This window comes from Xyrauchen texanus, chromosome 22, assembly GCF_025860055.1.
Source record: "Xyrauchen texanus isolate HMW12.3.18 chromosome 22, RBS_HiC_50CHRs, whole genome shotgun sequence".
In the NCBI taxonomy this organism is placed as follows: Eukaryota; Metazoa; Chordata; class Actinopteri; order Cypriniformes; family Catostomidae; genus Xyrauchen; species Xyrauchen texanus.
Genome location: NC_068297.1, coordinates 1,604,079 through 1,619,646, shown reverse-complemented (window position 1 = coordinate 1,619,646; position 15,568 = coordinate 1,604,079). Strand labels below are relative to the sequence as shown.

At 41.5% G+C, this 15,568-nt stretch overlaps 2 protein-coding genes across 2 annotated transcripts; both read left to right on the top strand.

Moving 5' to 3' along the window:
• Window positions 1-647: 647 nt before the first annotated feature.
• On the top strand, window positions 648-3,458 carry LOC127662274 (zona pellucida sperm-binding protein 3-like). The gene is made up of 8 exons (XM_052153404.1): window positions 648-1,184; window positions 1,259-1,377; window positions 2,318-2,421; window positions 2,488-2,665; window positions 2,891-3,008; window positions 3,074-3,159; window positions 3,227-3,318; window positions 3,385-3,458. Exons 1-8 carry the CDS (start codon window positions 648-650, stop codon window positions 3,456-3,458), a joined length of 1,308 nt encoding a protein of 435 aa, XP_052009364.1.
• A 9,332-nt stretch (window positions 3,459-12,790) lies between these two features.
• Window positions 12,791-15,568, top strand: LOC127662273 (zona pellucida sperm-binding protein 3-like). Its single transcript, XM_052153403.1, has 8 exons — window positions 12,791-13,336; window positions 13,413-13,531; window positions 14,424-14,527; window positions 14,594-14,771; window positions 15,000-15,117; window positions 15,186-15,271; window positions 15,337-15,428; window positions 15,495-15,568. Exons 1-8 carry the CDS (start codon window positions 12,791-12,793, stop codon window positions 15,566-15,568), a joined length of 1,317 nt encoding a protein of 438 aa, XP_052009363.1.

The following is a 15,568-nucleotide window of genomic DNA, read 5'->3' as shown; positions in this document are numbered from 1 at the left end:
TCATATAGGAAATCATAGAGAAATATGAGGCGGCCACCTCCATGAAATTTCGTTCTGCTTCCGACTGTCGATGAATCTCAGGCAAGCAGTCACATGCACAAGATAGACCCCAAGTGGTGCTCAAGCTCCCGCCCTCTTTCACTAGATAAGTGCCCTTTTTGCAAGTAATTTCTTATTTTTTTTTATTTATATTTTAGTTTTTATTTAAATTTGGCCTTTGAGTATTTTTTATTAAAAATACAAGAATTTTGAGATTTATGACTTAGTACCTGACCAAGTAGAGACTGTTTCTGTACTGTTTCTGCTCCACACATATTCATCACCTTTATTCATGTTAATCGTTATGGTTTCACCTGCTTATTCTCTATCTATTTTAATAAAAATAAATCCTCTCATCTTAAATTATAAAGTTCTCAAACAGTTCACAGGCCAGCTGCATATATGTAACATCATCTCCAGCCTGATTGGGATATAGGATACGGCCGTTCCATATTGTCATTTGTTAACGCTTGAACTCTGCAGGTCCAGAGTAGAATTAATTTAATTAATTAAGCTGAAAGGGGAGCAGACACCTTAATTCAAAGCTGTATTTAATGGCACAACCTATCAGTAGTGTGTACTTAGGCATTGTCTGCAGGTTTGACAAAATGGAGCTCAGTCAAGGTGCAATTGTGGTTCTTGTCTGTGCTGTTTTTGGTCTGTGCAGTGCATGGAACAATTTGGGACGATTTAAAGATCCCAAATCAGACCTGGCTTCTTCATTCAGAGGTCCTGTCTCTTCACCTAATGGTCTTTGGAAACATCAACAGACAGCTGCTCCATATCAGGGTGCTTTGAGTGGTGATTCCAGAGGACTTGTGCAAGAGCCTCTTGGTGTTCAGTCCAAGCAGCTAATGCAAGGTCCAGTGAAGCCATTGGACTGGAGATATCCCATTGTTCCTGAAGTACTGAGCGAGTTGGCAGTGGATTTTCAGTTGAGGCAGCCTATTACTCCTAGCGGTGTAGCTGTTCAATGTGGAGAGCGAGCGGTACTGATAGAAGCAAAGCGGGACTTGTTTGGTAATGGTCTCTTGATTCAGCCTTCTGGCCTTACTTTGGGAGGATGCTCTGCAGTTGGTGAGGACTCTGAATCTAAGGTTCTCATCTTTGAATATGAGCTACAGGACTGCAACAGTGTGCTGATGGTGAGAACCTGTACATTACTCTTGTTTGCTGTTGTCGAGTTTGAACGTCGTTGTAACCCCACTCCTTTTTACAGATGACTGAAGATGCGCTTGTCTACACCTTTGCCCTTATGTACACCCCTGAGCCATATGTTGGAACTCCAATTCACAGGGCTAATAGTGCCAACATTGGCATTCAGTGCCATTATTCAAGGCAAGTGATTTTGTAGCTTTCATCTCCAGGTCATGGTGACTTCTAAGGGATGTGTTACTATAGCTTGTAATCGGGCTTCATTTGAGCATCAAACTTTGCAAAACGTGTTCCTTGATACAAATTGCAATTTCAAGGCGAGTCTGATTTGTTGGCAGAGTTGGTCAAGCTACTTGCAATTTAACATTGAAGCCTACATGCTAACTGTAATTAGCCTTACTATTTGAGTTGCCCTTAAAATATTTGGCTACTCCACAAGCTGCTAATTGGTAGCTAGCTAACTTGACTGTAAGGAGATATTTTAAGATCTGAGAAGTTCCATTGAGACCAAGTGAACATTAACTTTATAAAAATGCAGGGGCTCAAGTAAATTTATTTTAAGTGGGTCATTTTCCATGTAGACATGGCTTTTAGCTGATGTCTCCACACAATTTGGCAGCCATATTAGTTAATATCCTTGGCTTTTTTTCTTTTTTCGAAGTACAGATTCTTCTTGAATGAGGAAATGTAACTCCGCAGGCATTGGCGCTGACTACCACACCTGGAGTTGCGAGTTTGAATCCAGGGTGTGCTGAGTGACTCGACTGGTCTCCTAGGTAACCAAGTTTGCCCGGTTACTAGGGAGGGTAGAGTCACATTGGTTAACCTCCTCGTTGTTTCTATAATTTTTTTTCTCACTCCTTGGATTGCTTTGAGTTCTGCATCGATACAGCAGAGAATAGCGTGGGCTTCCATATGCGCTATGTCTCCGGTAAGGTGCATGGATTGACCAACTATTTCAGAGGCAACTGGGATCTTGTGCTACCTGGATTGGGTCACCATGAGGATTGGGCATTCCAAATAGGGGAGAGGGGATGCTCTAGCTTAAGTTTGTACTTTTAGCGTACTGTATTTTGTACAAGCTTATCACCTTAACCACATGGCAATGCCTCTTAAACTTCAGGTTTCACAATGTGAGCAGCAATGTCTTGATGCCAGCATGGGTCCCTTTTGCTTCAATGGCATCTGGGGAAGAAGTCTTGGTTTTCTCCTTGAAGCTCATGACTGGTTAGTATTTCATCCAAATTCAGCTTTGTGACATTGGCTGTATCCTAAATGTGGCTTCTCTTGCAGATGACTGGTCCTTCCAGAGGCCTTCCAACTTGTACTTCCTGGGTGACCTTCTTCATTTTGAAGCCTCTGTGATTTTGTTCAATCATGTTCCTCTACGTGTTCTTGTGGACCGTTGTGTGGCCACTCCATTGCCTGATGTGCAAGCTCAGCTGAGATATTCCTTTATTGAGAATCATGGGTAAGATCAGTTCTTATTAAAGTTGCATCAGTTAGTTCTAGAAGGTAATGCCTGGCTGCCAGGTCTTGGAAGGGTGTTTAGGCAAAGGTGTTGGATAACTGTCTGACTCCAAACAAGCCCAATTAATGCAGTTTAACCTCTACAAATGTTGGCAACCAGGTGGCTTGTCTTGGTGACCACATGCTATCCTTAATTGCTTTTGGTAATGCCACCATCTGTCTTTAGGTGCTTCGTGGATGGCAAGTCCACAGGTTCCAGTTCCTACTTCCTGCCTCAATCTCGGACTGACAAATTACAGTTCCAGCTCGAAGCCTTCCTGTTCCAGCAGGGAGACAATCCCTCTGTATGTAGGAATTGGATAATGTTTTATATATTTTTCTTCCAGTTTTATAACTGTTGCTTTTGCAGATCTACATCACATGTGTTCTGAAGGCCACTCTTGCCTCCACCCCCACTGATGCCCAGCGCAAGTCTTGTTCCTTCTATTCCAATGGGTAAGCTTCTTGCCATGTGGAGTTTTGATTAAGCTGAAGGTGCAGTGTCTGATCCTCTTAATTGCAGGTGGTTTGCTGCTGATGGCAATGACCAAGTTTGTGGCTGTTGTGACTCAACGTGTGGATCAGACAGTTTAAGTGCCCCTGCTGGCTATGGAGGTTGGTAGAATGCATTTCTAAGGTGTCTCTAAAAGAGGGGCTGCTTAACTTGTTTTTCTCTTCTAGGTCCTCAGTGGGAAGGAAAGGCCACCTTTGGTCCCATCGTGGTTCAACGGCAGCAGAAGACTGGTTTTCAATAAAACTGGCAATATTGGCCATTTTGCTTTACTCTGTCTGGCTTCATGTATTTCATGTGACTAGTTATACTAACTCCTGGTGTACTTCAGTTTGTAGTATAACTGGTTCGAGTAGGAAATGTGATCCCACTTGTTCTCGATATCCCACGTACCATCAGGCTGATTATGCAATGTTTGGTTACTTTCACTTTCTCCTGTTTGGTGCTTCTCTCTGTGCCTATTGCCCTCTACAGGGCAGGGAGGAGAATTTGATAACAGACTTTTATTGATCTGTTTCTCCACCTATCCTACCACTTCAGAAGATATCTGTTTGACCAGGGGTCATCTGGATTACTTCCATGTTCCCTTTAGTGGCTGTTGGCACCCCTTGCATTATATGGACCTACAGAACTGAGAAATTCTTAATCATGTGTTCTGCTAAAATTCCTACACATCTAGGATGCCAGGAGGATGAGTTGACGAATGAATTTTTTTGGGTGAACTTGTTACTGTTTTTATAAAATTAATAGCTTTTTTAAAACTCCAGAAATTGCTCCGTTACAGGTACCTCACTGTAAACTTCGTTTTTTTTTTTTGCTTTGCTTTAGTCCGGGAAAAATAAATGGTCATAATAAATTCTGTCGCTTGAGCTACACTACTCTTCCTGTCAAATTCCACTGTTAGCTGTATTATAAAATAGAAAGCACAAATGTGGCGTGACAATGAGTTTTCAAAGTCCAGCCAAAATGCACAAATCCGTTTGATTTGGCATAAATATATATATACTTCAGTACTGAGACAAGCCAATTTGTTTTGGAAAAGTTTGTAAAGGCACAATCCTAAAAGTGTTTCTTAAAATATCACTAATGCATTACATTCTTGGGGCAGAAGAGTTCATTATTGATAAGCCAATACAATATATATAGTTTACAACCATATTATTGAACAAAAGCCATCCATTGGCATACAGTTCACAGCAATCCATTTTGCAAGTGAATTTGTCAATCAGTTTGAGATTTATTACGAGGGCTTGTTTAAGAACTCGTTAATGTACTCCTGCGTCAGACATGTTTGTGTAGCGTCTCTGGTGTGTTGCATCAAACATAAAATTGTCAATGTTTAATACTTGGAACACATCTTGAGATCCCTTAGTTCGAATTTGCACTCCCAAGTGTTTTGAACGTAACGTATATTTGTTGTGCTACCTGAAGGGTTTTGTTCACTGTATAAACCACACATTGCCCATACAGCTGAAGTTTCACTTACTGCCAGGGGCATTTTTAGTGTTTGAAGAGTCTGTATCTTTGGTGGCTCCATATTGTAATATTTGTCTGTCGTTCCTGGTATCTCCCTCATATTGTACTATTTATTGTCTGTCTGTGCTTTTTCTGGTTTATTCATCTAGTACTCTTTCCTGGTGTTTCCATTATATTTCACTCTTGCTGTTAGTCTCTGTCTTGTGTCTGGGTTGCCTCTTTTGGAGGGGGTATTATCAGACTGTATCTTCTTGATTTGAGTTTGGCAAATCTATCAATAACCACACCATGCTCTGTCAACTACAGCATATATTTCAATAGACAGAACTGCCAGGTGATTAAGTCTATCCTGGTCCATAGTGCTCCTTAGCCATGTATGTAGACCTCAGAGGGAACTGCTCACAGGAATGCTTTGTGCCACCTGAGGAACAGGTTTTAAATGGGGAACATGTCAGAGTTGAGCAGCCTGTATACACCTAGCATGTCAAGGGTTGCACCTTCCTCCTTTTTCCTAGCTAAGTATTGTTTGGCTACAAGTATTTCCTATGATCTTAGCTGTAATGTGTAGTGTATGGCTACATTTGCTATAAACTCTTCCAAGAGGAATGTGGCCGAGCCTGGGTACCTTTCAACTGTTAATCAGAAGGTCATTGGTTTGATCCCCACAGCCACCACCATTGTGTCCTTGAGCAAGGCACTTATCTCCAGGTTGCTCTGGGGGGATTGTCCCTGTAATAATTGCACTGTAAGTCGCTTTGGATAAAAGTGTCTGCCAAATGCATAAATGTAAGATTATCTCCCACATCAGAGAACTGCTGGTCAAGCTCTTCAAGCATTCTATCAAGACAAGGAAAAAACAATTCCCTTTTCAGATTTTCTGCACTACTGAGCTCAGTGCTTTGGCCACAAGATGATTCTAACACATAGTCATCCATCCTCTTCTGTTTGTGTCTTGGACCATCAGATGGCACCTGGATGTGATTGGACTCACATATTGTTTTTGCTTTGTGGTACAGGTCTCCAGCCATATTGTCAGTGCGCTTTGCTGCAAATGTATCATAGAAGGCTTCTTTGAACTCAACTGCTTGTGCCAAGTCCACAATCTCACCTTGAAGATATTTGTGCAATTCAGATGTGTTTGAAAGCATGCTCTGGAACATTAGCAACATATAGACTGCAGGAAACCTGCACAGCTTTGCCCTGAGTCCTATTGCCATTGGTGGTGAAATATTCTTGAGGGTCTCTTAGACAGCTGAGAAATTATTCAGCATGACATCAACAGAACCCAGCTGACATGACCATCTGATCTTAGAAAGCTGAACGAGCTCACTTTTCTGCAAACCAAGTTGTTTCTGTACATGAATAAACTTATTATGGTTGGCAAGAGACATGCTGGATAAAGAGTACACCCACTCTAATGTGTCAAAGAATTCACTGGCTTCTGTGACTGCTTTGCAGATGTAACATAAAACCAGGTTAAGTACATGTGCAGTGGACATATATTGCTTCTGGGTGCTTCCAACTACACCGCTCATAACTGACGAGCCAGCATAAGCTTGAGCCATATACTGCAAGTTCTCACGGCCATTTGACACCAGCATTCAGTGATGGACTCTGCATCAAACCCTCTCAGCTTGTTGGTCTCATCTGCCATTACAGAAAACATTTGAGCTGCTATAACTTCTTAAACAATTGTTGCTGTGACCTCTTGGGAGCAGCTTTGGATCATCTTAGCCTTGTAATTTTGGAGGAATGGATTAAATTGTGCAAGGAGGTTCATGATCTTGCAAAAGTTACCCTGGTTGTTACTTGACTCTGTCTCATCTTGGCAACGAAAGGGTACACCCTGTTTCCTTAAAAGTGCAGTAACTGCCACTATGCAACGGAGGTACTCTTGCCTCTCCTGAATCTTTTTCTGCAATGTCTCCATACTCTAGACTAGTCTTATAAATCTTCCAAGACATAATTGTGGCTTTGTGGATTGCAGTTTTCTCATGTACATGGAATGATTCCAGAGCTCTCTTCCAATTTCTGTACCCTAAGCTAATTAATGCATCCTGGTTGTTTCTGCTGTGTTGTTTTCATTAGATTCTACAGGAAAAACAGAAAACTGCACTTCTCTCAACAGAGTGTTCAAGCTAATCAAAAATTTAAAACCACTTGTGATGAAAGGACCTTTTTTGCAATCCAAAACTTTCGAGGGGATATTGAGGTAGCTTTACATGTTTAGGGCCTGTGTCTGGGTCTCCTAAATCACTAATGGTTCAACCAGTTCCCCTGCCTGCTGCTGATCTAATCTGCCCTCACTCTTGTCTCATCTGCAAAGTAGCAAAGTAAAGATGCAATATGTCAGTAGGTACTATACTCCTATAGAGAATCATAGAGAAATATGAGGCGACCACCTCCATCAAATTTCGTGCTGCTTCCGACTGTCGATGAATCTCAGGCAAGCAGTCACATGCACAAGATAGACCCCAAGTTGTGCTCAAGCACTCACCCTCTTTCACTATATAAGTGCCCTTTTAGCAAGTAATTTCTTATTTTTTTTGTTATATTTCAGTTTTTATTTAAATTTGGCCTTTGGCATCAATTCTCACTTAAAAGTGTGCCAGACATCTGCATTAAGTTGTAATTCTGCGGGACCACACAAGACCCTACCCCCGACATTCTTTGTCATAGCCTCCACACAACATCGAAGTCTACCTGACCAGCCTTCATTTGTGACAGTCAGGTAAGGATAATGTTTGCCCTAAACTTCAACATTGTTTGCCACTGCTGTGAAATTAACCACTGAAAAAAAATCTCCATAGAGCAAGCTTATCTTCATTAAGCCTCCATTAAGTCTTATTAACTGTAAGCTGTTCTACTCGCCTCGGGAGTTTTCTTCGTTTATTCTAGTGAGTGTTTACATTCCTCCAAACGCGTCTGGGAACATAGCGCTGCAACAGCTGGCTGATCAAATCTCAGACACAGAACAACAATACCCGAACTCAGTTATTATTATTCTTGGGGACTTTAAAAAAACAAATCTCACACGTGAACTGCCGAAATACAGAAAGCACATTACATGCCCCACCAGAGACAGGAATATATTGGATCACTGCTATACTACATTAAAGGATGCATATCGCTCTGTCCCACGTGCAGCTTTGGGACTCTCTGATCACTGTCTGGTTCATCTTCTCCCGTCCTACAGGCAGAAATTAAAATCAACAAAGCCAGTTGTAAGGACTGTAAGGAGATTGACTATTGAAGCAGAGCTGGAACTACAAGCCTGCTCTGACTGCACTGATTGGACTGTTTTTGAAGCTGCAGCTACAGACCTGGACGAGCTCACAAATACTGTTACATCATACATCAGTTTCTGTGAGGATATGTGCATCCCTACTAGGACATTTTTATCATTCAACTATGATAAACCATGGTTCACAGGAAAACTCAGACAGCTTCGCCATGCCAAAGAGGAGGCTTACAGGGGTGGGGATAGAGTCTTGTATAATCGGGCCAGGAACACACTGAATAGGGGAATCAGAGTGGCTAAAAGAAGCTACTCTGATAAGCTGAAAAACAAGTTTTCAGCTAACGACCCTGCATCAGTGTGGAGTGGCCTGAAACAACTTACTAATTACAGGACTCCTACCCCCAACCCTGTGGCGGACCAACGACTGGCTGACGACCTGAATGTGTTCTACTGCAGATTTGAAAGGCCCAATTTCACACCCCACACGCACTTGGACCTTCATTTCACACAACCATTAACACCTCCTGCAACCCCCCTCCTGCTACACTACCTGCACTCAAGATCTGTGAAGACGATGTATGCCCTGTCTTTCGGAAGCAAAGGTCAAGGAAGGCTCCAGGCCCAGATGGCATCTCGCCAGCGAGCCTTCGTTCCTGTGCTAACCAACTGGCCCCCATCTTCACTCAGATCTTCAATAGATCACTGGTGCAGTGTGAAGTCCCATGCTGCTTCAAACACTCCGTTATTATCCCTGTCCCTAAGAAACCTAAAATCACAGGACTTAATGACTACAGACCTGTCGCCCTGACATCTGTGGTCATGAAGTCATTTGAGAGACTGGTGTTGGCCCACCTGAAGGACATCACTGGACCCTTTCTGGACCCCCTTCAATTTGCTTATCGAGCAAACAGGTCTGTGGATGATGCAGACAACATGGGATTGAATCACATCCTACAACATCTGGACAGACCGGGGACATACGTAAGGATCCTTTTTGTGGACTTCAGCTCGGCTTTCAACACAATCATCCCAGATATACTCCGGACTAAGTTAAACCAACTCCCTGTTCCCACCTCTACCTGTCAGTGGATTACCAGCTTTCTAACGGAGAGGCAGCAGCTTGTGAGGCAGGGAAAATTCACTTCCACCACCTGTACCATCAGCACTGGTGCCCCCCAGGGATGTGTGCTCTCCCCACTACTCTTCTCCCTGTACACCAATGACTGCACCACCAAGGACCCCTCTGTCAAGCTCCTGAAGTTTTCTGATGACACCACTGTCATCTGCCTCATACGAGATGATGATGAGTCTGCATATAGAAAGGAGGTTGAACGGCTGGCTGTGTGGTGTAGTCAAAACAACCTGGAGCTAAACACGGTCAAAATGGTGGAGATGATTGTGGACTTTAGGAGGAACACCCCAACATTGTCCCCCCTCACCATTCTAAACAGCACTGTGGCAGGTTCCTGGGCACTACCATCTCACAAGACCTGAAGTGGGAGATACACATCGACTCCATTGTGAAAAAGGCCCAGCAGAGGTTGTACTTCCTTCGCCAGCTGAGGAAGTTCAACCTGCCACAGGTGCTGCTGAAACAGTTCTACACAGCAGTCATTGAGTCTGTCCTCTGTACTTCAATAACTGTCTGGTTTGGTGCAGCTACGAAATCAGACATCAGAAGACGACAAAGGACAGTTCGGTCTGCTGAGAGGATTATTGGTTGCCCCCTGCCCCCCCTTCAAGAACTATACACTTCCAGAGTGAAGAAAAAGGCTGGTAAAATCACTCTGGACCCCACTGACCCTGCCCACTACCTTTCTGAACTGTTGCCTTCTGGCCGGCACTTCAGAGCTCTGAACACCAGAACCGTCAGACACAGGAACAGTTTTTTCCCTCAGATCATCCATCTAATGAACAATTAAATTGCCCCATTGAGCAATAATTATGTGCAATACACAGTCTAATTCTATTTATATTATCCAACATATCCACTTCTTCCATTACTTACATTGCTCTGTACATAATATACAGTTTTTTGTTCTCTATATAACAGATTGTAATAGATTTGCACTACATGTGGGTATGTATGAAGGTGAGTGTATGTACGTATATGTATAATTATTTATTTTGTATTCTTTTTGTTTTTTGTTTTAATTACCTATGTCGTGCTGCTGTTTTTAGTATTGTTGTACACTGGAAGCTCCTGTCACCAAGACAAATTCCTTGTATGTGTAAGCATACTTGGCAATAAAGCTGATTCTGATTCTGAAAATTCAATATTTGAATTCCTCCTGTTTGAGCTGTTTTTTTTAATATATTTATAACAAGTCAATCCTCTGTGGTCACCGGAGGTGCGATCACCTGACTTTTCCACAGATAATATCAAATTAAAATACTCTGTAATTTTTGGTCATACAGATAAGAGTATGACATCGTTCAAAACTATAAAGGGTTTACTTTAATTTGTGTACACTCACAATAACAGCAAAACTTTGATTTTGTAAAATAAAGAAATCAAACAGGATGCACTTTCTGCTTAATCATGTTTGCTGTTTGTTAACTATAAATGAACACATTAGCTGTTATGCTGTATTTAATTTAATGTTGATCAGGCTAGCTTTTTTAATTCAATATCGTTGCACCTGCAATCTCTCCTGAACACCACAAGAGGTCACCATCTACTGAGTACTAACTCCTCACGAACTACATTTCCCACAATCCTCCTCTCTATTTGATTTCTCTCCCACCTGCTTCATATTAACTCTATGTACATAACCAGTTCTCTCACATTCAATGCTGTAACCTTGTGTACCAAACTCTTGCCTGCCTTTAGTTTACCCTTTTTTTTGCTACTTTGTTTTACTGTTTTTATTGTTAATAAAGCTGCTTACTGATCTTAACACTTCTGTGCCGGCGTCTTCACTACAAATATGCTATAAATGGCTAATTGTCATTTTCTTCAATCATCTAAAATATGTTGCTTGTAAGTGTTTGCTTCAGCCAGTGGAAGGCATGGTACTAATGTATGTGTGCACATGATCAGGATTTTACCACCTAATATGAGCCAGGAAAACCCTTATACTGAATCATTTATTCTGCTGCTGCTTTAAATTAAAGTTAAATGCAGAGCCTAGGAAGCAAAGTAAAATTTGTATGCTTTTGCATATTATGAAGATATTTTTTTAGTAATGACTTCGTTGACTAAAAATGCAATCCTGCAGGTACCTGACTTATTCTAAAAGTGTCTATTTTCAATAATAAAGTTTTTTTTTTTATTTATGTAAATTACACAAAAGATGAAGAAAATTGTTCAATTAAACCTATAACTACTAGACACCGTCATATTGACCGCACAGGACTGCTAACGTTAATCATTCCCGCGGTTGATGGTTGCTTAGCAACGGTTATTCTTTGACCGAGACAAACGTTGCCAACGGTCTCGAGCGCTATCGCTAATTTGCTCACAAATATAAATTGTTAGATTAAATGGGCTGATCAGTACAATGGTTGAATGGACTAGAAGTGTCCGAACTGAATGAAATCTCTTATTTGGGTAATTTTTTTTCAATTGAGACTGAGATTATAGAGTTTAGAATCTAGTAGATACTGAATTCCGGTAGTTCCAGTTTTAATGATAAACAAAGAATACTACACTTTTAAAAATAATATACATAGGTTTACATATTTTGTCACTAAAAGGAAACCGTTTTAGATTTAAACACCTTTCTTGTCGTGTGTGTGTGTGTTTGTGTGTGTACATAATCTAACCAGCAATGTTCTAGCGAGGTGGGTTATATAATTTAAGTTAATTGAGTTGTTTCGTGTTCTCCCAAAGAATTGCTTACTTAACCGTTGTCTGCTGAGCCCTAAAGCTTCTTTCACACTGACAGCGACAAAACTACCTCATACCATTAATTTTCAACAAGAACTGGCGACTTCCGGCAACACGAGCGACGTTGGTGACCGGATGTGGGTGTGTCCAGTGACGCAAAGTTGATAAATGTTTAACTTTATGCAAATGAAGAGCGATTTTCGCTTGCATTTGTCAGGACTTTTCCTTATTATTGTCCGGGAGCATTGCGATAGATTGCGTAATTTTGTTTTAACGTGTTATGTTTAATAAAATTAATCGCACTGAATTAACGTGTTAAATCGACAGCCCTAATATATATTTAAACACACCTCCCTAACCTAACACTTGAGCCTAATGGTACTCCAAGACACTTAAAAGAATACAATGCTATATGTCAAAAAATATATGTAACAAAAAAAAAACAAAATTGTAAAATGTTTTGTATTAATTGTAATTTAAATGTATGCCAAAGTGGGTTAAAACTGACACTATTCTGGGAATTATATTTTTTTGTTGCAGATCATTTAATATGTAAATAATTAATTTCAAATGTACAGTTCCACTGCATCATAATTTTATTACACATTTTATTTAAAAATACAAGAATTTTGAGATTTATGACTTAGTACCTTACCAAGTAGAGACTGTTTCTGTACTGCTACGCTCCACATGTTTTCATCACCTTTATTCATGTTAAACGTTATGGTTTCACCTGCTTATTCTCTATCTAGTTTAATAAAAATAAATCCTCTCATCTTAAATTATAAAGTTCTCAAACAGTTCACAGTCCAGATGCATATATGTAACATCATCTCCAGCCTGATTGGGATATAGGCTACGGTCTTTCCATATTGTCGTTTGTTAATGCTTGAACTCTGCAGGTCCAGAGTATAATTTAGTTAATTAATTGAGCTGAAAGGGGAGGAGACACCTTAATTCAAAGCTGTATTTAATAGCCCAACCTATCAGTGGTGTGTACTGAGGCATGGTCTGCAGGTTTGACAAAATGGAGCTCAGTCAAGGTGCAATTGTGGTTCTTGTGTGTGCTGTTTTTGGTCTGTGCAGTGCATGGAACAATTTGGAACGATTTGGACGATTTAAAGATCCCAAATCAGACCTGGCTTCTTCATTCAGAGGTCCTGTCTCTTCAACTGCTGGTCTTTGGAATCCTCAACAGATAGCTGCTCCATATCAGGGTGCTTTGGGTGGTGATTCCAGAGGACTTGTGCAAGAGCCTCTTGGTGTTCAGTCCAAGCAGCTAATGCAAGGTCCAGTGAAGCCATTGGACTGGAGATATCCCATTGTTCCTGAAGTACTGAGTGATTTGGCAGTGGATTTTCAGTTGAGGCAGCCTATTACTCCTAGCAGTGTAGCTGTTCAATGTGGAGAGCGAGCGGTCCTCATAGAAGCAAAGCGAGACTTGTTTGGTAATGGTCTCTTGATCCAGCCATCTGGCCTTACTTTGGGAGGATGTTCTGCAGTTGGTGAGGACTCTGAATCTAAGGTTCTCATCTTTGAGTATGAGCTACAGGACTGCAACAGTGTGCTGATGGTGAGAACTCCGTACATTACTCTTGTTTGCTGTAGTCGAGTATGAACTTCTGTGTAACCCCACTCCTTTTTTACAGATGACTGAAGATGCGCTTGTCTACACATTTTCCCTTACGTACACCCCTGAGCCATATGTTGGAACTCCAATTCACAGGGCTAATAGTGCCAACATTGGCATTCAGTGCCATTATTCAAGGCAAGTGATTTTGTAGCTCTCATCTCCAGGTCATGGTGACTTCTAAGGGGTGTTACTGTAGCTTGTAATCGGCTTCATTTGAGCATCAAACTTGTTCCTTGATACAAATTGCAATTTCAAGGCAAGTCTGTTCATTTGTTGGCAGAGTTGGTCAAGCTACTTGCAACTTAACATTGAAGCCAACATGCTAACTGTAATTAGCCTTACTATTTGAGTTGCCCTTAAAATATTTGGCTACTCCACTAGCTGCTAATTGGTAGATAACTTTACATTTAAGTTTCATTGAGACAAAGTGAACATTTAACTTCCTTTATAAAAATGCAGGGGCTCAGGTAAATTTCTTTAAATTTTACATGTAGGCATGGCTACTTTTAGCTGACAACTCCACCATTTTGCAGCCATCTTAGTTAATATCCTTTTTTTTCTAAAGTACAGATTCCACTTGAATGAGATCTCTGCAGGCATTGACTCTGACTACCACACCTGTAGTTGCGTTCGAATCCAGGGTGTGCTGAGTGACTCGACCGGTCTCCTAGGCAATCAATTTTCCTGGTTGCTAGGGAGGGTAGAGTCACATGGGTTAACCTCCTCGTTATTTCTATAATGTGTGCTTATCAAAGCAACCCACGGAGCAAGTTCTGCATCTAAACTGCGGAGAATAGCGTGGGCCTCCCATATGCGCATGTCTCCAGTAATGTGCTAAAGCCACGCGATAAGGTGCATGTATTGACCAACAGTTTGAGGCGACTGGGATCTTCTGCTACAAGGGTTGAGGAGTCCCCATGAGGATTGGGCATTCCAAATAGGGGGGGGTGCTCTTAAGTTTGTACTTTTAGCGTATGTTGCACAAGCTTATCACCTTAACCACATGGCAATGCCTCTTAAACCTCAGGTTTCACAATGTGAGCAGCAATGTCTTGATGCCAGCATGGGTCCCTTTTGCTTCAATGGCATCTGGGCAAGAAGTCTTGGTTTTCTCCTTGAAGCTCATGACTGGTTAGTATTTCATCCAAATTCAGCTTTGTGACATTGGCTGTATCCTAAATGTGGCTTCTCTTGCAGATGACTGGTCCTTCCAGAGGCCTTCCAACTTGTACTTCCTGGGTGACCTTCTTCATTTTGAAGCCTCTGTGATTTTGTTCAATCATGTTCCTCTACGTGTTCTTGTGGACAGTTGTGTGGCCACTCAATTGCCTGATGTGCAAGCTCAGCCGAGATATTCCTTTATTGAGAATCATGGGTAAGATCAGTTCTTAAAGTTACATCCGTTAGTTCTAGAAGGTAATGCCTGGCTGCCAGGTCTCGGAAGGATGTTTACGTTGTTAGGCAAAGGTGTTGGTTTTCTGTCTGACTCCAAACAAGCCCAATTAATGCAGTTTAACCTCTACAACGTTTGTCAACCGGGTGGCTTGTCTTGTGGACTACATGCTATCCTTAATTGCTTTTGGTAATGCCATCGTCTCTTTAGGTGCTTCGTGGATGGCAAGTCTACAGGTTCCAATTCCTACTTCCTGCCTCAATCTCGGACTGACAAATTACAGTTCCAGCTCGAAGCATTCCTGTTCCAGCAGGGAGACAATCCCTCTGTATGTAGGAATTGGATAATGTTTTATATATTTTTCTTCCAGTTTTATAACTTCTGTTGCTTTTGCAGATCTACATCACATGCATTCTGAAGGCCATTCTTGCCTCCACACCCACTGATGCCCAGCACAAGTCTTGTTCCTTCTATTCCAATGGGTGAGCTTCTTGCCATGTGGAGTTGATTAAGCTGAAGGTGCAGTGTCTGATCCTCTTAATTGCAGGTGGTTTGCTGCTGATGGCAATGACCAAGTTTGTGGCTGTTGTGACTCAACGTGTGGATCAGACAGTTTAAGTGCCCCTGCTGGCTATGGAGGTTGGTAGAATGCATTTCTAAGGTGTCTCTAAAAGAGGGGCTGCTTAACTTGGTTTTCTCTTCTAGGTCCTCAGTGGGAAGGAAAGGCCACCTTTGGTCCCATCGTGGTTCAACGGCAGCAGAAGACTGGTTTTCAATAA